The sequence below is a fragment of the Colletes latitarsis genome, chromosome 10 (assembly GCF_051014445.1).
Source record: "Colletes latitarsis isolate SP2378_abdomen chromosome 10, iyColLati1, whole genome shotgun sequence".
In the NCBI taxonomy this organism is placed as follows: Eukaryota; Metazoa; Arthropoda; class Insecta; order Hymenoptera; family Colletidae; genus Colletes; species Colletes latitarsis.
Window position 1 is genome coordinate 20,930,600 of NC_135143.1, and position 21,527 is coordinate 20,952,126.

General features: G+C 41.1%; 3 protein-coding genes across 3 annotated transcripts; 1 reads left to right on the forward strand and 2 right to left on the reverse strand.

Annotated features, from left to right (window-relative positions):
• The first annotated feature begins 925 nt into the window (after positions 1 to 925).
• Positions 926 to 19,139, forward strand: LOC143346154 (rhophilin-2-like). The gene is made up of 16 exons (XM_076773965.1): positions 926 to 1,510; positions 2,776 to 2,891; positions 3,257 to 3,388; positions 3,460 to 3,535; positions 7,178 to 7,255; positions 7,421 to 7,804; positions 7,986 to 8,084; positions 8,483 to 8,753; positions 9,017 to 9,211; positions 9,336 to 9,565; positions 9,903 to 10,076; positions 14,892 to 14,901; positions 15,951 to 16,319; positions 17,614 to 17,924; positions 18,003 to 18,096; positions 18,170 to 19,139. The coding sequence occupies exons 1-16, from the start codon at positions 1,295 to 1,297 to the stop codon at positions 18,316 to 18,318; spliced, it is 2,904 nt and encodes a 967-aa protein (XP_076630080.1). The 5' UTR covers positions 926 to 1,294; the 3' UTR covers positions 18,319 to 19,139.
• Positions 3,466 to 6,985, reverse strand: Tilb (touch insensitive larva B). The gene is made up of 4 exons (XM_076773966.1): positions 6,657 to 6,985; positions 6,224 to 6,485; positions 4,862 to 5,154; positions 3,466 to 3,989 (listed from the first exon to the last, which is right to left on the reverse strand). Exons 1-4 carry the CDS (start codon positions 6,983 to 6,985, stop codon positions 3,557 to 3,559), a joined length of 1,317 nt encoding a protein of 438 aa, XP_076630081.1. The 3' UTR covers positions 3,466 to 3,556.
• A 698-nt stretch (positions 19,140 to 19,837) lies between the features above and the next one.
• Positions 19,838 to 21,464, reverse strand: LOC143346153 (cobalamin trafficking protein CblD). The gene is made up of 5 exons (XM_076773964.1): positions 21,274 to 21,464; positions 20,992 to 21,130; positions 20,485 to 20,900; positions 20,157 to 20,373; positions 19,838 to 20,057 (listed from the first exon to the last, which is right to left on the reverse strand). Exons 1-5 carry the CDS (start codon positions 21,274 to 21,276, stop codon positions 19,969 to 19,971), a joined length of 864 nt encoding a protein of 287 aa, XP_076630079.1. The 5' UTR covers positions 21,277 to 21,464; the 3' UTR covers positions 19,838 to 19,968.
• Between the last annotated feature and the right edge of the window lie 63 nt (positions 21,465 to 21,527).

Below are 21,527 nucleotides of genomic sequence, written 5' to 3' on the forward strand. Positions count from 1 at the left end.
ACGTAGAAGATTTGTCACGGAACGTTACGCAGTTCAAGAACGCGCCGTTTACGGTAGAAATTATTGCGAATTAGTGGTTGTTAACGTTGTATATAAGAAAATTGCCCGATAACAAGACGATTACACATTTATCCAAGAATTTCCGACAGTTCGGTGCTTGTGACAAGATAAACCACGTCCTGGTCGTCCTTGAAAAAATATTCGTCATCGGATTCATGAATTGTATCTTCCAACACTGTTTCACACAACACTTCGATGAAAAGACGATTCGTCTATAAAATTCAAATGACTCGGCGGATTCAAGAAAATTACCGTCCACGTAAACGAGAATATAATGAAGCGATGATAAAGAACATTAACAACGACCCATTATATTATGAAAAAGTCATAACGATTGACGAGACTCGTTTCGACCTCAATGACTTCGTCAACGAGTAGAATAGTCGTTACTGGGATGTTGAAAATCCACGGTACGATTCACGGACTATCGAATCGCCTCAAAAGAAAATTTGGAAAACACAAATAATTTTTATTGCATCGTTCGATGCAGCTTCTTAATCTCTGCGAAAATGTATTCAGCTACTTACGCCCTAAACCTAATGTTTCAACAGTTACTTTAAAGCATACCAAACTGTTTTGGTGTACTTTTCCTTGGTTTCTGTAATTTTCGATATTTTTATAGTTGAATATCATGAACGCCAGTAACAAAAGGCGAATACATCTTTTAAGTATTCCCATAAGAGAACTGTTAGGTTTAGGACACGAGTACCTAAATACCATTTTGCAGAAATTAAAACACTGCATCGAACGCTTCTTGCAAAGTGTATCGGTGATCACGCGATACTGCAGTGCAAGGGTTCGACAATAAAAATTTTATTTAGAAATTGAATTCGATAGAAGCTGGTTCGGCGGTAGCAGCTTGGACTGAACTAATCGTAAGGCTACAGATTAATTTTGAATCGCGTAACTATGTCGCGAGAAGAACGCCGATCGAATCGTATCGCGGCACATTTATCCCCTCGGAATCGAAGATCCGTGGTTAGGCTCCTGCGGACCGGAACGCGGTTACGGTGACACGAAGTCGAACGCGGTAATAGTATCGCGCAACCAGGACCAGAAGGACGTTGTTCGCGCGCCGCGTTCGTCTTCTCTTTTGACCCCTCTCGTCTTCGATCATCGAAGAAAAAGCGACTTTTCGATTCGCAGCATCACGCTGAGCGACGTTCCTCCGAAGCGGAGACGGGACAGATCGTGAGCAAGAGACGAACGAGATGCGGCCGCGAGAGCTAGTACTATGTTGAAGTGGGCTTACTATGCGCCTCTGTCGAAGAATCGCGCATCGACAGCGACCCCGTTGGACGGACGGGAGAAGAGGACGGACTGCGAAAATGAACCGTTGCCGCCTAAGCAGACGCCATCGCGATTTTCGCGGATAGGAAAAGCTTCCCCTTCGCGGTCGGAGGACGTAGAAATTTTGCGAGAACCCTCGTCGGCGAGAAAATACTTCGGGGTGAGAAACATACGAGCGCACAGCAGCCATCTTGTTTCCGATTTGCGGCGCGCACGAGATTTTCCTAGCCCATACTCGACCTTTTCTTTTCTCTGTACTGTACGTACATACGATTGCTATGTAATATACTAAACGGTGGAACCTCGTTTATCCGAACCAATCGGGGGCAGTGTTCGATGTGTACCCCATAATCGATAAGTAGCGATAAATACGCTTTTAGGAACGATCTCTGTTCAATCTGATCGTTTAAGCGGCGAAAATAATCGTTTTCCTTCGCATTCTACGTTTCACTTTCCACTATATTATGTTAGAAACGTAAGATAGATGGTAATTAACAGAAAACACTTTCTTATAAATCTAACGAAGAAAACTGGAGAGAAGTTTCTTCAGGCCAAAGAAGTGTGACATACGATTCAGCCATGACAATTCGTTTAACGCGTTTACTACTCTGGGGACGTACACGTAGTGTTTAAGAACAGAATTAAATAGACAGGTAAAGGGAATAAGTACAAATTAAATTCAACCAAAGTAGTATAACTATTGTGCACTTAAGTTTTATATATTACATATCTTTATTGTGTATAGATTATTTAACATATTTGAATCTAATCGAAAACTTATGGAGCGTACTGAATTCAAGCGTGCAATTAGCAAACTGCTAAACAAGAACGATTGCTTTAAATATTTACAATTGACATTTGAAAATGTTGATAAATACTATTCCACGATATTTAAAAGTAATTACAGCAGCAAAGAGTGGTCATCCTAAATATTGATTTTATATTTTTATATATTTTATTACATATCCACTTATTTATTTCAACACAAATATTAATTTCAATTATTCGCTAAATAATCTATGTACCATAAAGATATATAACATATAAAACTTAAGTGCATAATAGTTACAGTACTTTGATTAAATTTAATTCATATCCGATTTCCCTACCTGTCCGCAACTGTAGTCGAGTATTGGAAAATCACATTACAGATATTTAACCGACGCACAATGTGTCGAATAGTCCGTGAATTGTTTGTAAATTGTATATAAATTTATATCGTCAATCGACACTATAGCGGTCAATGTGTTAATTCGTTCTTCGGTGTATTATATCCGTCGCAGCCGCTTCCGTGTGTTCGTCGTTCGGTTTAATTGGCGTGAGGCTCCCGCGGACCCATCTACGACCCCCTCCAAAGCTTCTCTCGTTCGTGCACGCGACCGATCGCATCTTATAACGTCGTACGTTTTATTTGATGTTGCACAGGGCTCCGATCCAAGAGTGGCGACTTGCAGGGGAAAGTTGCAGAACAAACGGAGCAAACTGAACCAGGAAATAAACAAGGAACTCAGGTTGCGAGCCGGCGCGGAAAATCTGTTCAAGTAAGAAACAAAACCCGGGGTCCAGTGATCATGTATAGGACGATCAAAATTATTGACAATTTCAGCAGCAAAAAGCAATTTATTCGAAGGGATATTCTAGTCCAGGCATCAATTGTTTTAATTTGACAAATATAAACAATTTTTTTTCGAGTACAAATATTAAAAATTGTCGAAGATACGGTTATTTCGGTGAAGTAAATTATATTTAAGACAAGGGGAGATAAAATTATTATTTAATTTTATCAGTGATATTTAATTGAATTTAACAATATTATATACAATTGCCAATATCGTCGCAATCTACAAAACTAATATCGGAAAATATAATATTTTGTACATTACAATCAACGATATTTCTTATCTAGGGCTACCACGAACCGGAAGCTCCGGGAAACGGTTGCTCTGGAGCTGAGCTTCGTCAACTCTAATCTGCAGTTGCTGAAGGAACAACTCGCCGAGCTGAACAGCTCGGTCGAGCTCTATCAGAATGTCGACAGGTCAGTAGCAGAATCTTCTCGACTCGATTTATGAAGATCGACAATGATCTAACGATCGTATCCGTTTCTAGCGTGGAACCAGCGATGCCGATGATACCTCTGGGTCTGAAGGAAACCAAAGATATCGACTTTCGAGATCCGTTTAAGGTGAGCATCCTACGGCGTAAATTATTCCAATGGCGGCACGTTCGGATCCTCGTATTCGTCGCTTCCGGTTTCTATTACGCCAGGGGGCGGTTCAACTGCCCGGACGGAAGAGTCTCTTCGACCAACGATCCTCGAAAAATCTAGATCGTCCGTAACCGGGCCGATCTCTAGGTATTGCCGCATAGTCATCGATGATCGTTGTTCCGTCGAACGATCACGTTTCTTTTCTTTCGAGACTTTCTCACCGGAACTTGTACCTCGGGTTCCGATGGTTGGCAACGGATTCAAGCGTGGCATCGTCACCACCAGCTTGCCGTTAATAGTGTTCCTTTCAGCGGTGCTACCGTCCACTGATACCTCGCAGGGAAGAGTCAATTGCAACACTTTTCCTTTTATCGTGACCCGAACGTACTCTGGTTGCACGTCCACGTCGACATATTGAGTGTCTAGGTACCTAGAAGTCGAGAAATAATTATACTTTTCGATGCTGCCAACAATGAATGGCTGACATTCTGAAGGCTGCAGGTTCAAGAAATTTGTACTCTTTGTCAGTCCCTCTTTAAAGGGGGATTTCATCCCTTGAACACCAATCGAAACAAAGTCGGGCTTAGGAACAATAAGTAGAAGGTTAGAACGAGTTCTGGAACTTTGAATTGAATTTTTTTGCAGTTGGTCCTAATTTGATGACCAGGGACTGTGGTAATTTTAAGGTGTAAGTCCCTTGATACTTTCTTGTAGAGGAGAAGAAAGTGATTGGAACATTTAAAAGTATATGAAGAAGAAAAAGTAGCATTGTACGATGAATAACAAAGGTATACAGGGTTTTCGGCCACCCCTGGGAAAAATTTTAATGGGAGATTCTAGGGACCAAAATAAGACGAAAATCAAGAATGCCAATTTGTTGATCGAGGATTCGTTAAAAAGTTATTAACGTGTAAAGTTCCACCCGTACTGAATTTTTTTCTCGAAAATGCGCAAGATTTCAGTGGTATGTCTATTGACCAAAAATGATTGTAATTGACCCCTGCAACCGAAAATAATTTTTCCAGAACGATTTGAAATTTTTGAATTTAATTATTAATAACTTTTTAACGAAGCCTCCATCAACAAATTGGTATTCTTGATTTTCGTCTTATTTTGGCTTCTAGAATCCTCTATTAAAATTTTTCCCAGGGGCCGCCGAACACCCTGTATATCCATCGATAGTGCCAAAAAGATTAATCAAATTCAACTAATAAATGGTGGTAAATTGCTAATAAATAATATTCATGAGTTCAGTAACTTTAAGTATGGAATATGAAATCGTAAATCAAATGTTAAACGCACTTGTACACGGTGACTTCTAAAACGACGCAGCTGTACTCATCGTCGTTCAGCTTGAACGGTACCTTCGGTTGGTTCACGTTGTACGGTTTCCCCTCTGGACTGAACAACTTTGGTTTGTAGGTTCGTGGTTCGTTCCTTTGGTTTTTCCGATTTCTTCTTTCTTCCCTGCGCTGATACCGCTCGGCGATTGCGATTCGCTCTTCCGGCGTGTGATGGCTGGGCTGCTTCCAAAATTGTTCGTTTTCTTCTTCCTCATCTTCAGTATCATTCACTTCCTGCGAACACGTGAGATGCTAGCAAAAACTGTAAAAATTACTTTTAAGTATTCTAGTATGAAATGCATTTTTTTTATTTTGTTTGGAAATTCTTTACAAAGGAACTATAACACCTTTTAGAAAAAAGTTAAAGAAACTTAATATTAAGCATGCTATATTGAATTGTTAGAATGTATAATATTCAAATAATAATATTCGAATATCATTTGAATAGTCCCTAGGTGAAACCCGCTTATGTGAACCATAGGCCATAAATGATGGAGGAATTGCTTCTAGTAGAAAATGCGTATGCACGAACTCTGCCATACAATGTGAAGTAATTATAGAGATCAGAATATTCGACAAGCAGCATGGGAAGATACGGGATTAGATATTTCTCTCGTGTTACATAAGTTATTTGTTTTCTTCTCTCGATAAAGTAAGGTTGGATTTAAATTCTTTACTCGTTTTCCTTCAACTTCCACTTTGTTTTCGGCCCCGCTAAATTATTGTTCACCAATGTTTCAATAATTGACGTTCTATTTTCATTCATAAATAATAGTTTGTGTAAATTCTATTGTATCAGTATCCGGTGAATAATTCTTTACGAAGACGACATTGCTAGAATTATGTTTTCTGTTTACCCATGCTTAATCTACATGATGGACGGACAATAGTATATGCATCTTATAAACAATTTCACTCGCTCGAAAGTACGTTTACGTGACGTGACAATAGTCCATTTCCGTCTTAAGGAAACATTCTACTGTACAGGGTGTATAAAAATTATGTGTCACGACCACCATAGCGTGATTTTACATCTCCTTGACTGACTTTTTTAAGGTTTTCTACTCGTCGAGAGAATAAGAAGTGCCAAAGGAACCATAGATCGGAACTCAATCGTTCTCTCAAAAAATGATGTTAATTAATTAATAGTTGACCATTTTTCATGATCTAGAACGCAATAACAAACGTTTTTCTATCGTTTCAGTCATTCTTAAGGTGAGCTTTTAATTACTTTCATCACTTTCATGGGAAAAACAAAAAATTCCTAATAAAGAACCCTAATTTTTAGATGAAAATACCAGACCTTGACACGCACGCTTACCCTGATCGTTTCTGTGCCCGTCTTCTCGCGATAAGCAAGTATTTCCGCTTTCCTGGTTTTCTCGTACCTCGCGCAACTCCTGATGATCTCTCCTTCGATCCGAGCGCAGGCTTGCAACGCTTTGATGCGCTCGGATCGTTCGATCGGCGTACCGTCCAATTCCTTCAGTTGCATCAGCGTCGCTATCGCATATTTCCTGTATCCGTCATAATCCGCACACGGGTTCCCCATCAGGAAAAGCTGCTCCAAATGTTCGTTGCATCTGCCACGAACGACGGAAACTCAACCGAGCATGTAATAGGAAAATCACAAAAGATTGGCTGTACCATATTTCCTCACGAGAAAACGCGAATGGACTTATTAGATAATTTCAATATTACCCAGTAAAATACCTAATTTAAATCCACAAAGGGTCCCAACGTTAAGGGTTTACCTTAATCTTTCGACGCCCCGTAGATCGCCGATAAAGTTGACCGTCAGATCTAACTTCTTCAAGTTCTCGAGACCCTCCAAGTTCTCGATCACTTCTATATTGTTCAGCGCCAGGTTCAGATACTCGAGCCTCTTCAATCTGGCCAGATTCTCGATCTTCGCGATGAGGTTGTTCTGCAACAACAGAATCCTCAAGTCCTTGCAGGTTCGGTCGATCAGCTCGATCTTCTCGATGTTTTCCTGATGCAGCGCGATCTCCTCGAGCGTGCATATCTCGCCCTCGTTATGCTCCGAACGCTTTCGTATGAGATCTAGCGTGATCCGTGACATTTTTGGCTTGACCGTCCAACACGGTGAACGCGTATCGTGCCAACCGAAGCGCCCGCGGTCGCTAAGCAGCCATCGATTTAACTCGATCGCTTTCGCCGCGCCAGTATTTCGATCAATCGGTATAAAAACAAAAATCTCACTACTTTTACTCGATAAATCACCCAGCCTCTTTGCTTTGTTCCCTTTCCGCAGGACTTTATTCTCGAGCATTACAGCGAGGATGGTGGAAACTACGAGGAAGCCATTGCGGACCTCATGGAAACTAGGCAGGTGAGCTAGCGAATCGATCCATCTTGTTGAAGGTGTGCGTATGGCTCGAGCCATCGAGATCCCGAAACGCATTTTACATTTTATAAATCCGTCTCTCGATCGTTGCAAGACACAGGCTCTAGCACACCGATAACAGAATGGAAGCTAACGCGCGCCATTTTACAGGCGACCCGAACACCGACGAGGGACGCGGCCGGCATTGCGTTGCTACTGCGCTACTACAATCAACTTTACTTCGTGGAGAGACGATTCTTCCCGCCGGATCGTAGCCTCGGTATTTATTTCGAATGGTTCGACTCATTGACGGGCGTCCCTAGCTGCCAAAGGACCGTCGCGTTCGAGAAAGCGTCCGTGTTGTTCAACGCAGGCGGCCTTTATACCCAATTGGCCGCAAAACAAGATCGTCAGACGGCTCGTGGGCTGGACCAGGCGATCGATGCATTCCTAAGAGCCGCCGGTACCTTTCGTTACATACACGAAAACTTTACCAACGCGCCAAGCATGGACCTGGGGCCGGACATGCTCGAGATGCTCGTTCAACTGATGCTGGTAACGACGCTTTTGTAATCAGAGATTTTTGGATTTTCGCGTCGTGTAGGTTTTACTAACGAGGCTTTTGAGTATGAGGCATACTCTTACGGAGTTGTTCCAACGTTTTGGAAGCATTGCTTCAGGGTTCAAAAGACGCACTCCAATTGAAGAATTAACGCTCGACCGTTCTATTTTTCAGGCGCAAGCGAGGGAATGTTTGTTCGAAAAGCTGGAGCTTCAGTCGGGGGATGGGAGGAACGTGGACGTTTCTCTAGACCTCGCGCAGGAGGCGTCACAGGTACGCGATCGTACTCCTAATGGACTTCAAATCTTATTGCATGTTGCAACACAGAGTTAAGAAATTCTTGATCATTTTGAAAAATCTAAATACTTCTAGAAAACATTTTATTCTCACCCGTCGAGAGGCTCGCGATACTGTTTATAGCGTGTATAAGTGTGTGAATCGTACAATAATTCATGTAAGAAAGTCTTGAGAATGTCGACAAGTGTAAGTTGCGAGCGTTGAGCGAATGAATGTTTAATATCTTAAGTACACATTTACTTGTATTACTTTTGCCCGCGCACATACATTCTATTTTACGTATTCTTTCGATTCTATTTGTCAGTTTGTTGCGTCAAGCATAATTATTATAAATTTCGTCAATTTTTGCTTGAGAACGATCATCGATTGTCCAGGTGGCAGCGGTCTACAACGACGTTCACGGACTCATCTCGCGCGAGCCGGTCCGCGACTACGTCCCAGAGACTTGGATTTCGCTGATCTTGGTGAAGCGCGAACATCACTTGGCTCTCGCTCACAAGCATCTCGCGCTCGGGTTGTTCGATCGGTCGATCTCCGAGTGGCGGGCGGAAACGAGGCTCGCGCTCGAGCATGCACAGAAAAGCGATGGAAAAACTCAATTAGACGTGATTCTACCGCGAGACGAGAACGAGAGGAAACTGTTAGGTGCGTGTCGCGATGCACGGGTGAACAGAGTACAGTAATTCCTTGCTTCTTGACGAAAAATTAAGTCCATCAAACACTTTGAATTAGAAGATCGTTATTAAAATAAGTCTGAAACAGGGCCACATTTGGTCTATTTTGAATTATAATTTATTTGGTTTCATTTTAAAATATAAAAGCTTCTAGTGTGCATTAGTATCTGCCTCGTCAAATGTTCGGCCAGTTAGTTTTAAACTTCAGTGTTGAGAGATAACCGGTTGCTTCAGGAAAGGCGCATCTGAGAGAGGCGCTAGTCCTTCACGAGGAAAGCCAAAGGCTGCAGAGGATGTGCAGAGACCTCAAAGCGAAACAGGCGCTCGCCAAAGTTTTGAAGAAAGTACAGGAATCGACAGTGGAGAGTTATAACGGTATCGGGGACGAAGATGACTTTCGAGGGTTGCTGGATCCTCCTGATATTATTGGTAAGGGAAGCGAAAGACAATGAGCATATATATATTTCTGCATATTTCCTCCTGCAAAAGTGTCTTCGATCAATGGCTTCTCATCATCATCTGTTATTTCCATATTTTTTTTTTTTTTTTCAAGCATCCACCAAGTTTCAATTAAACATCACGCATCCAGATTTTGGCCAACATGGAGTGGACGATCTTTTCAGATCCTTAGGTCCGGTAGCTATATTCTCTGCCAAAAGGCATTGGACTGCACCGCGATTGATACAGCTTCAAAGAGGTCCGGACGGCGAAGGATTCGGTTTTAGCGTTCGCGGCGACGCTCCCGTGATAATAGCTGCGGTAGATCACAATTCGCTGGCAGACGTAAGCATGTGCACCATCTTCGGTTAACACGTTGACTGCCAGACCAAATTTCTGAAATTTTCTACGAGGTCTACATTTTATTTTCAGACAATTGGATGCTACTTAATTTAAAATGTGTCATACATTATGTAACCTCGTCAAAACTCACGAGTCCTATTTTTAGCTTCTGAATCCTGTAAAGTCCTGTCAAAAATTGTTGTCTATGTATGTCGAACATGGAATTTCTAATCTTTTTTAGGGGGTGTTTCAGAAAGTTTGGAAATCATCGGTGTGACGTGAATCATAGCAGAACCAAAAAGGGTTCTACGTAATAAATGATCTTGTTCTTCCTTTTCAGTTAGGTGGAATGAAGGAAGGCGATTTCATAGTAGGCATTGGCGACAGAGACGTAAAATGGGCGTCACACGAACAGGTGGTGCGACTAATCAAGCAATCGGGGGATTTTATCAACTTGAAGCTGGTCACACCGATGGATAGAAATTATTTGAAGGTACAGATCTACGAACGGCCAGCATCGTTTAATATTTCTTTATAAAATTCTTAATGGATAAGTAAATTGCCCACCTATCCTCGAAGTAATTAAACGCATCGCTTCTTCTAGATTATTTCGTACGATTTCCTTATTTAGCACAGTCATAATAAGTTTATTCTTCTGCGTAGAATAAGAATCTATAAATAAAAATATAAATTTCCATCTAATAACACAAAATTTAATTATAAATTAAGCTTGAAAACATTTTACAAATAAAAAATAAGTAAGCCAGTCGCGTAGAGCGTAAGTCTGAGATATGACTACATACATTAAATTTCATAAGACAAATCTGTTACGAGAATTTGTACTGCTGGAGATTGTGCAACTTTGTGACAACTTCAACAATCGTTAGTGTACTTATAATGTGCTTTTTTTATCACGACTAATTTTTTCACATATATACAGAATTGATCGTTCGTGCACTTACGCATTTTCTCTGTCATGGACTCAAAAGGGTGGCCACCTAACTTGATACACCTACCAATTTCAGAGGCCAGGTAAGACCAATCAACAAGACAGGGGAAGCGTTTCGGCGGGCAGCTCTTCCGGCGTCTCTTCCGGTCAACCGAGTCCCGCCGGTTCCGTTACCACTGCTCACGTAGCTAAAAAACTACCCTGGAATCCGTTCAAAAAATCGACTACGCAACGCGACAGCAGGGACCTGACATTCGACAACGTTATTCTGAGATGATTCGTTGGGTACTGGGCGCGTTGGAGCTTTCGTGACAACGGAACGTAATGGGCAAAACTGGAGAACACTTCGAGACGCGCGCCAGACTCTTCGCGTTGCGTACAGTAACCCCTCGCTTAAAGATTGAAAATTGGGTCCACGCGGAGAAAAATTTCTCTTTCTTTCTTGTCCTGTTGAGAATATTGAAGTATAATATGTCTTTTTAACCTAAAAGAAATATATATATGCAATGCGCGTTGAACAACAAAAAAACAAGGTAATTACAGTATACATATAGAGAAAAAGAGAATATTGATTCTTCAAACTAAAATTGGACATCATTGTTTCTTTTATCTATTATATTGGATAATCAGCAGAACCGAAGATTCTACTTCGTATCAAGGATTGCGATAAGTTTCTATCTTATTTTTGGTTTTAATCAAATCCAGAAAAAGAACTCTAGAGACTTGTGAAAGAATAAAAGAGATTAGAAACACGTGGTTGCCCAAATCTTCGAATGCTATGGAAAAAATAGAAGAAGTAATACGATCCCTATGAATCTCATATAAGCAAGACCAGATTAAGACTTTTCAGGCCCAAGTCCAATAGTGGGATTTGATATTTTCAAAAAGGAAAGCATTATTTTTAAAAATTGTCACCGATTTTTACCCCTTAAGTTATTTCTATACACGCGTCGAAATCAAGATTTAAAAAATGATTTAATTTATTGAAAGACCTATTGCTATCGAATCGGTTGAACCGGAGGAAAATAAGCAGCGGTGGGGGTAGTTTTGTTTCTTTTGTCCGGTGCTAGAATTCTATCTTTAAGCGAGAGATCACTGTATCTCAACGATTCTGTATAATATGCATCCATAGAAATACACATGTATATTCATACGCTTGAAAACTTATCGCGTATCGTATCCGAAGGCCAAATAGTTCCGATCGATGGATCTCGAATCACGATGGTACGCGCGAAACGACCATCATAGGACTCGACGTCCCTCGACGGACGGATACGCGATACTGTACAAACGATCGGTGAAAACGTATCGAGCAAAACGTGTTGTCCCATCGAATTCGTTCGATGTCATTCTCCACGAATGTACGCATACGTTACGCGCCAATTACATATTGTTCGAAAAGAAAGTGTAATATGCCTTTTCTGACCTTCCCACCCGCACCAATACTATTACCGCTAGACGTTTTCTCACGTCTCCGCGATATTACGAAACAGAGGTGAACGTTACGCGAAGGACAACCTTTCCCATTCGATCGCTGACTCACGTACGTTCTCTTTTCTGTTATAAATCGTACGTTTGCAGTCAGAGACAAGATCGATGAAGAAAAAAAGCTAAAATCTATGTTTTACAAACACTTATAAACACACGTAGGTTTGAATACTATCATTATTACTGAATTCTTGAATCTGTCGTAGAAAATCATCTAGATCAACCATAACTCCTGACAAGACTGAAACCAAGAACGCATAAAGATTGGAAAGAATGTCATCGCGGAAATTACTTTCGCTTCCTGTTTGACGTAATCGAAAATTGAACGTGTCGTTTACTTCGCTCGAATGAACTTACAGATTGCTTGTCTTGTCGACATTCGACATGTTTTCTGTCGAAAGATTTATATATATTTATTGAATATTTGAAATAATCTTTAAATATTTCGAGGTCCACAATTATTGCGCAAATTTGTTCGCAATCTAGAAACTTGCAAAAAAAAAATTACACGTGGCTATGTAAATTAATACTCTCGCACCTGTGCCAAATATAAAACCAGTTTAGAATGACTGTCGATCACAGACCAAAAAATCAATATTTACGATGCAACTGGCAAATGTGAACTTTAGGAATATTGAAAAATTCGCTATCTCAACCGAGACCGACGACAAAGCAAAATGGAAGAAATTTTTCCGTCTTTGGGATACTTGTGTATATTGGAATATTTACGTCATTGTCATATGTCCTACATGACATATGATACGGGATGTAATGGGGGATACATAGTGATATGTCTTATGTATCCCCAGTTTAAAAATTTGTATTTCTGGGTTGGGGATCGTCCCTTGTAAGAATTAGAGGTACAAAAATTACTAGGACAGTATCAAACGGGACACATTGTTCGTATGAATTTGTTCTATTGTTTTTATATCGCCTGTTCGCCGTTAATTCAAATACCACATGTTATGAAACGCACTGCGTTTGTGTACACTTTCCTTATTCGTGTAATAAAGACGTTACAATAATAGTTAATCGTATTGCTAGCGGATCGCTTCCGGCGCTTTTGATTCGCCAAGTCGAGAAAGCGCGGACACGTCGGCACGATATCGAAGTGGCAATATAAGAAAAAGTAGAAAGGTACGCGGGCTATAGGAGCACATTCGAAGCGTAACTTTCACCGTGCCCAGAAACATCGTGACATACAGTTGATTATGTAATCTGGCGGGCGCTAAGAAACGCTAGTCACGTGTAGATGATGCTCGATGTCCACTCGAGGAGTTTTACTCTTGAGAGCTACGGTGGACGAAATTTCTACAAAGACACCATCGTTTAATACCAAATGTTCACTTATTCTATAGATATATGTTAGTGCCATTACCATGAAACATGTGCATGTAAACAAACTCTGTTCTCGCTTTAGGAACAGGAACGTTCATACAAAATAGTAGCATAGAAATTTATAGAAATTTCGTCGTTATGGCTGGCGTCTCGATTGGGAAACCGTAGCTTATATTCCTTAAGGATCTGTTTTCCCGATAGTACGCTGCCAGCTACTGTGGCGCGAGCAGGATTGAACCACGTTGCGGACAAGTCCCATTTAAGTCCGGGGTTGTGTGTTTAGCAACCACTACAGGCGTCCTCGTAGATTCGTGTTACGTCAATTGCCATCGAGGGCAAGGTAGTAGGACGCCAGAAGTATACGTGATCGCTAGAACGGAGGAAGGTTACCGACAATGGGCCTCTTCTAGGGCCTTTGTCCCTCGCTGCGGGAGTTAATTAAATTCGTGAATAGTGCCTACAGCTGTCCCTCAACAGTGGCACGTGCTAGGCGACCGCATCATAAATCCAGGTTTAAAAGTTTAAAGGTCTCTCGTATAAGATCATTAAAATTAAATAGTACTTTAAAAACACTTTTTCTTAATTTAGACCTAAGAGCTGTATTGAAATTGTATTTTTAGTTAAGACTAAGGCAGTCTATTTTAAGACTGAAAATAGACAATCTATTAAAATTGCTTTAAAATTAATATTGAAGATGGACAGCGACGGACATCATTTGCGTGATATCCTAATATGCAAATTACGTAGAGAAATTAACATTAAAAACACTGTAAAAAAACGTATGTTTATGATGTGCTCGGCGAGTCCACTGCGTCGATCAGAAAATTCGTCGCTTTTCGAGCGATTACCATACTTTTCTCATAAATCATTTCGTCGGGTCCCTACCCAGCCATGGGGCGACAAGAGAACAGGACAGCCTCATTGCTCATCGAAGCGATCGAAAGTGGACCTACGGTGAAAGTAAAACGTAGGATTGCGAGAAGAAAGTGAATCTTTGTAGCGAACCGCCGCTTTGCTCGTAAAACGGACACCGCGATTAAAACTTTTCCGGGAGACAAAGCAACTTACGATTCGTCAGGCGATCGTCGCCGCTCGCGCGCCTCGGCGTAAGTCGGTCAGCAATTACTTTTTCGTTTAACGGGTTAATAATTGATTTTCGTTAGGATCGCGCGTACACCGAGGAAACTTGGCTCGCTGCGTGTGGGCGAGGAGAGGTGCGACGCGGCGGCCGGTTCTCAAGGTGTTTGGAAACAGGAGATGGAAGACGCGTGCAACGAGGCGACGCGACGGGAAGAACGGAAGGAGCGGTAAGAGCGGCGTCCTTAAATTGATCGCGCGAGCAGGCGAGCGGGTTTACTTCGGTCCAGGTTGCTCGACGACGAACGTACCTTTTCGCGCGCCTAATCGAATTGGAACAGGAACAATTTCGCGATACACGGGTTCAGTGCGCGATACTAGAAACGAGTGCACGGATTTCACGCGGAAAGGAACGGCAGAGACGTTTTTCTCGTAGTTGATACAATTCGAATTCTTAAATACTGCCGATCACTCGAGCAGAGGAAACGTAAACATTGGCGGGGGTGTTAGTAAGTATCTCTAACGCAGATCGGTGCAAGAAGCGCGAAATGGACGTCCAATGGATTTAGCCAGGGACTTGATACTGGTATGATTTACAAAACCGAAATGTAAATACCAGTATCATTGTCGAACGAGTCTTCGTTTGTTTATATTTCGCGTCCCCTTTATTATCAAGTCTGCTATTTTATTATACGACAGGTTAAACGTGTAAACGTTTTAGAATACGATATTTCGGTTTCGGTACTGCAGGGTTTTCCGACAAGACTCTGAACAATGCATCGGTACCGTTTTTAGGAGTATCTATTGTCAGCTGTTGAAGGCCTTGAAATAGACTGGTTTTACATTTGGTTTCAGTATGCATTGCGCTTTCATTTTATTCCCCAATTATACCTTACAATATTGGTACTGTTTTTAAAAAGACAACATGAGAACTACGGAAAGTAAAGTTTGGTACATTGTGTACGATTAATTATTTTATCGTTATCGAAGTGCCGCGTCTCGCTTTCTCCTGTTACAATCATCCTATTTCTTTATCGAGCAATATTGGGTGCCAAATCTTGTGAAAGTTAACCGTGCATTTTAACCGTATATCGGTTATAATTACCGGCAAATGTACCGATATTTCTGTATTTCGGTTTCTGTAGGGGTTGCGAAGGTATAATCGAGAAATAACGGTACAAGGCCCCGGTTTTAGCAGTTGTGTCGAGGTACCAGGAGAACGTCTCGGCGCGTGCGCGCGCGCGCGCGTGTTCGTGCGATAGAAAGCGCGGCGGCCGGAGAACCGCGGAGGACGACTATTCTCTCACGAGTAGATCGGTGTCGGACTTTCTCCTGGACGGAGAATCGAGAAATGTCGTAAGAAGTCGTCGGGGTCTCGTAATCGTCGGGTGCTCGCTTGAAATTCGAACGAGTTGAAACGGGAACGCGACACGGATACTAAGGTACAGGAGGAAGGGGGAGGCCGAAAACACGAAGAAGAATTAGTGATCGTCGATCGAGCGGACGCAGGGACGACGAGGATGGCCGATTTGCGAGAAGAGGATTACGGGTGCACGCTCGACGAAACGACGAAGACGATCGCCCGTGACGAGTTGAGAGAGGACGATGCCACGAGGGAACAGATGTTGGACCAATTCAGACACTGGATCCAGAAACATCCGTCCATCAAACGTTGCAGAACGGACGCTGCGTTCCTCCTACGGTTCCTCAGAACCAAGAAATTCAGCCTACCGATGGCGGAGGAGATGCTCGAACGGTACTTGACCATCAGACAGCTGTATCCGAACTGGTTCCGGAACTTGGACATCGAGGATCCGGACATCGAAGCGATCGTAGACGCGGGTTACCTGGTACCGCTGCCGCACCGCGATCGCCACGGTCGGCGAGTGATACTTTCTTGCGCCGGTAAGCATCGAACGATCTAGGACAACCGTGCACAACACGATGCATGGTCGACTTTCAAGCGCACAGTGATCTGGAACGCTGCAATTTTTAGGGAAAAATGAATTTTTCGAGAAGAAATTTGTTCTGCGAACCGATAATCCTTTGAAACTTCAAAAATCGAAATGTTACGCCGTACAACTCTACAGGGTGTCCCACTCAACTAGAACAGGCTATACTTTCTAAACGGTTGGGAATAGCAAAATATGTTATAAGTCAAAGTTAAATGGTATCAGACGATGCGTAATATGAAACTAATTTTATGCACGTTCTCTGAATTATTTCGGTCTCTCAGCAAGCGTTCGAACGGTCCTCCATTGCAGCCCAAGCATCTTTCCATCCGTTTCTTGACGATGCGTTTGTTGGAGCTCCTCAAGATTAGTAATGGGGTGCGAATACACCCTATCTTTTACAAATCCCCATAAAAAAAAGTTGAGGGGTGTGAGATCTGGTGGCCATAAGATCGGCCCTTGTGTACTGATCCATTTCGCTCCATAAGTTTTATTTAAATGTCTGGGTTAGTGTGAATTACAAATATAAATGTTTAGGTATCTTTGACCAGTCAATGTTCCGTTAAAGAAACGTGGACCGATAATCCATTTGTCAAAAATTCCACATCAAACATTTACACAGTACCGTATTTGATTGTTAGTGTTCCTTCCGAGGCGTGGATTTTCAACGGACCAGTATATTCATTATGTCGATTAAAAATGTTCATTTTTCAGAATACGCCGTTTCTGATTTGCATTACATTTTTCTGATGCATCAATGCACATAAGTGCATAAAATTAGTTTCATATTATACATCGTCTGACACCATTTAACTTTGACTTATAACATCTTTTTCTATTCCCAATCGTTTAAGAGGTATAGCCTGTTCCAGTTGCGTGGGACACTCTGTACAATTAGATACAGCAAATCTTCGAATAACTGCAAAAAGCACGGTTTATCTTCAATTCCCAGAAAAACAATGAATGAAGGATAAATAAGAATAACACAATGTAAAACTTATTTATTGTTTATTTTTTGTTAATGAAACCTTCGTTAATATATCTGTGAGGTTGCCAACATAAGGATCAAAGGATTTAAATGTACGAATCGTTCGTTATTACCCACCTCCGGATGATCAACACACGAGTTAAAAAGTAACGTAGAAATACTTTGTTCGTTGACTGTGGGTTAATGTTCGCCTTCTGCCTTTTCCCCTCGTCCGTTGCGCCATATTCACGGTACGCCCTTTTCTCGTTTAACGTTTAAGGCCGCTTCGATCCGTACAAATTCACGTCCGCGCAAATGGCCCGCGCCCACAGTCTCGTGGTAGAGGCACTGATGGACGATGAGGAGAACCAGGTTCGCGGTTACACGTACATCAACGACGAGTCCGGATTAACCATGGGTCATCTCAGCGCGTGGTCCCTGACGGACATCCGTAACATGTTACGATGCATTCAAAACAGCACGCCCATGAGGCACAAGGAAACGCATTTTGTTAATATTCCAAGCTGCGCGACCAAGATCATCGAATTCGCCATCTCGCTCCTCAACGACAAGTTGAGGGCACGGATCTCGGTACGCGCGTCTTTGTATTCAGTTCCCGTTCGAGCCGATCTATCGATCTACAGATCCTGTTTTCGTTTTGTTGTTTAGGTACACAAGAGCCTGGAGGAGCTGAAGGCCGTGATAGAACCGTCAAACTTACCAAAGGAATACGGCGGTGACGTGCCGCTCTCCGAAATGATCGGTACGTAAGCGCGTCGATTTAATTTCGTTACAAACTGTGTCGTATTTTTTTTTTTTTTTTTTTTTCTTTACAGCCGAATTCAAGAAAACCTTGAAGAAACAAAGAGACGAAATAAAAGCGCTCGACGATATGTACATAGAGATTTCGTCGCCAGATTGCCGCGTTGCTTTGGGCAATTTGAGCGGTATACCGGGATCGTTTCGTAAATTGGAAATCGATTAGCGGTTAGAGCCCACCTATTCGAAGTTTCGCAAATTTTATCTGCGAATAACGTATACAAATTTTAGACATAAATTCATTTGTAAATTAGGATCTAACAACGAATTTTTTAAACCAATACTCGAGCGAACGAAGCCGTGGACAAAAACCAGTTTACAAGTTTAACGTTTATTATTCGAGAATAAAATTTGTTTAACTCTGTCTCTAGTTCACGGATACGCGGGAACTTTAACACTTTCGTTGCAGTAGTCAGCCAGCAGTTGTCGACCGCTGACGCGTGTACGTGATTCTTTTGTTTTCCGACACAATGTTATCGTTCGGTCGACTTATCGAGTTTGTTCAGGTTCTCTACTTTTATAATTCTTTACAGTAATAATAATTTCTCAGGTTTCATTCTATCCGAATATTAATATAACAAAAAATAACGACTAATACTGTACCATAGATAAGATGTTATTTACACGCAAATCTACGAGTACGTATATTGCACATTTTCATGTACGCAACCGTGCAACTGTGTACAGTAACGGACAAAAGTTTAAGACAACTGCATTCTTGATAGATTACCATACGATATCATAGATAACAAATAGCCAACGATAATAATCGTACATACTCTTACGCTTCATCTGTGGTGAACCTAATAACTCCCACAACATAAAAAATAAAACCGTTAATACTCCATTTGCTGCAAACATTAATTCAAGACTATATTAATATTTACATAGTCAATTTCTTTCAATTTATATATCATGCATTCGTATAATCCGTGTCTAAACCGTGTTTAACAGTTCGTCTTAAACTAATGTCCGCCGCGAATATAGCATCGAAAGTTTCATCGTCATAATCCCAAGTACTGTTTATGTTTTGAAAGTTGTTAGATCGATCATAAATAGAGTATGAATGTATGTGTGATTGTAAGACGAACTAGGAATTTGTCCACTATTTAGTATGTACAATATTTTACGACTATCAAAAAGGTAATTGTCTTGAATTTTTGCCCGTTATTGTACCCATATACCCGTAATAACTGTATTCATTGCGATGATTTTAAAAAGTATCGCGTGTACCAGTGTATTTTAGAACACGTACGATATCGAAGGCTCTAATTAAATCTTTCCTTCCGCTGAGCGGATCTACGGTCTCGATCGCGCCCCAGTTAAATATATAGTTTTCCATGATGCATTACGATCTCGTTGCAAGTCACGCGACAACAATTTTGTATGACCAGACTTCGCTGTTAATTATTACGAACTTCTACGAAAGGTATGAATGAAGCGTCTTCTCCTGTCGGTGGTATTAGTTACCTACAATCGTTTAAATTTATATACAACCTAGGATAAGATACGACGACATTGCGCGTCGTTTGGCAATTAATTATATGCGTTAACGTAGAAACGGGTAAGGCAGTGCGTGCGTCGACCCGTCATTTCGCGAAATCTAATCGCCAAATACGATTCGCGACGAATGGAACGACGACAGATAACATGGAACGTTTAAAGAAAAACAACTTTGCGCAGCATTATTTTTAACAAACTTTCCTTTGTGAATTTTATACAGGAATACCCACAAATTTATACTACATCTGCGCCAAACCAAAGCACTGATATAACAACCAAACGTATGTACATCATATTGATAGTCTCCTCTTTATTAGGTTTCTTTAACATTTACAAGCTCGCAGTCGCGCAGAATTTCTTTCAGAAACTCTGTGCTCGCAGGCGCCGTAGTATAGAGACTTCCTGCAATATATAAAACGATTGCATAGCTGCATTGTAAACACGATGCGTGTAAACCATTAAACAACCTTACAAATAAAACGTGAAACTCGAAATACTTACCACGAAAATTTTTAACGTTATTGTCGCATAAAATAACTTTGCAATTGTTTCTATGTAATATTTTAAATCCTAAACAACGAAATCGTTCGTCCGTCTTGTAAAGACTGCTGTTCTTTTGTATGCTCAAGTGCGGCTGTCCGCTAAACGGGTTGATAAAATCCGCCCAGTATCCGATCATTTTTAATTTTCCACAAATATCCGATGCCGCTAGTACAAACTACAAAAATAATATGAGACAAACTTTAGTTTACTGTATCGTACTTTTGATTTGTTTCTACGAAGAATACCTATGTTTTTAACAAACAACGGTCTTTTTACAAAAACTTACATGTTTGGCTAGCTCTTCCATCTCTGTTTCTGTACTCCATCTATTAGTTTTTAAATTAATCTTCTGACAAATACTAATTATCGTAAGTTGCGGAGACCCGACGTCCAAACATCCAGGAAAGAGTTCTTCTATACCTTTTCTCAATAATAAAGGACATTCTTGAGCTATGCATCGAAGCGTCGCTTGTTGGGTATTGTCTTTCGGGTGATTTGTTTGACCAATAGATTGTTTAGCAACCAAGTCTGTAGAAACCCATTCATTGTTATCACAAATGTCAACCAACTGTGTTTTCACTTGTGCAGTGGTGGTTACATCCGACCAGGCAGGACCAACACTTCCTGGTAGATAAAATCGGAAGCCCCTTGGCGTTAGTAACTCCCAATTAGAATTTATTCCAAGCACAGCACCATCTACATCTAAAAGGTATAGGCAAACATGAAAATAATTTCTATATATTTGTACGCGACATTGAATAGGTCACGATGACATGTACTCGAACAGATTTACCGTCTAAATTTTCACCCTCTGACTTTACAACTTTGTACGTGCTTGTGCTTTTGTCGCTACGTCGGGAATAACGATTCTTCAAGAGCAGATTAAGCAGTACCGTGGCATTAGTATTTCTAGCACATTTTACACAAAACATCTGAAATAAATAGCAACGCGAAGATTATGTTTGCAATTATTCAAGATACGAGCGCCAAATTATTCCCGATGTTTTGTTTACAATCGACTCGTATTCGCCGTCACAAAGCATTAAATTAATCTACAGAATTTATGCATCGTTACCATTGAGCCACGATTCACATACTGGATCAACACTTTTTCTATTGAAAACACTGTTTTGTTTTTCGATTATCTAACACTATCTTTATTTAGTCAATCACTTGTATACATATCGCATCTTAATTTACAAGAATACCTGATGCAACATGCAACGTCAACTCATAGATGCAATTGGATTATACAAAATGGTGGGCAGTTCATTTACTCACCAGATGGCATAACATGTTTGACTCTTCTATTTTTGTCTTAATAAGTTA

What these genes read in the sequence shown, in the direction of transcription:
- LOC143346154 (XM_076773965.1), top strand. Translation starts at nt 1,295, where the DNA reads ATGTTGAAGTGGGCTTACTATGCGCCTCTGTCGAAGAATCGCGCATCG. An exon ending in GGCGCGGAAAATCTGTTCAA is followed by an intron (nt 2,892 to 3,256) that starts GTAAGAAACAAA and finishes TTTCTTATCTAG; the next exon opens with GGCTACCACGAACCGGAAGC. An exon ending in AGTGATACTTTCTTGCGCCG is followed by an intron (nt 16,320 to 17,613) that starts GTAAGCATCGAA and finishes TTAACGTTTAAG; the next exon opens with GCCGCTTCGATCCGTACAAA.
- Tilb (XM_076773966.1), bottom strand. Translation starts at nt 6,985, where the DNA reads ATGTCACGGATCACGCTAGATCTCATACGAAAGCGTTCGGAGCATAAC. An exon ending in CGGGGCGTCGAAAGATTAAG is followed by an intron (nt 6,486 to 6,656) that starts GTAAACCCTTAA and finishes CGTTCGTGGCAG; the next exon opens with ATGCAACGAACATTTGGAGC. An exon ending in TTAGAAGTCACCGTGTACAA is followed by an intron (nt 3,990 to 4,861) that starts GTGCGTTTAACA and finishes CTCGACTTCTAG; the next exon opens with GTACCTAGACACTCAATATG.
- LOC143346153 (XM_076773964.1), bottom strand. An exon ending in AGAGGGTGAAAATTTAGACG is followed by an intron (nt 20,901 to 20,991) that starts GTAAATCTGTTC and finishes TATACCTTTTAG; the next exon opens with ATGTAGATGGTGCTGTGCTT. An exon ending in TAACGTTAAAAATTTTCGTG is followed by an intron (nt 20,058 to 20,156) that starts GTAAGTATTTCG and finishes TATATATTGCAG; the next exon opens with GAAGTCTCTATACTACGGCG.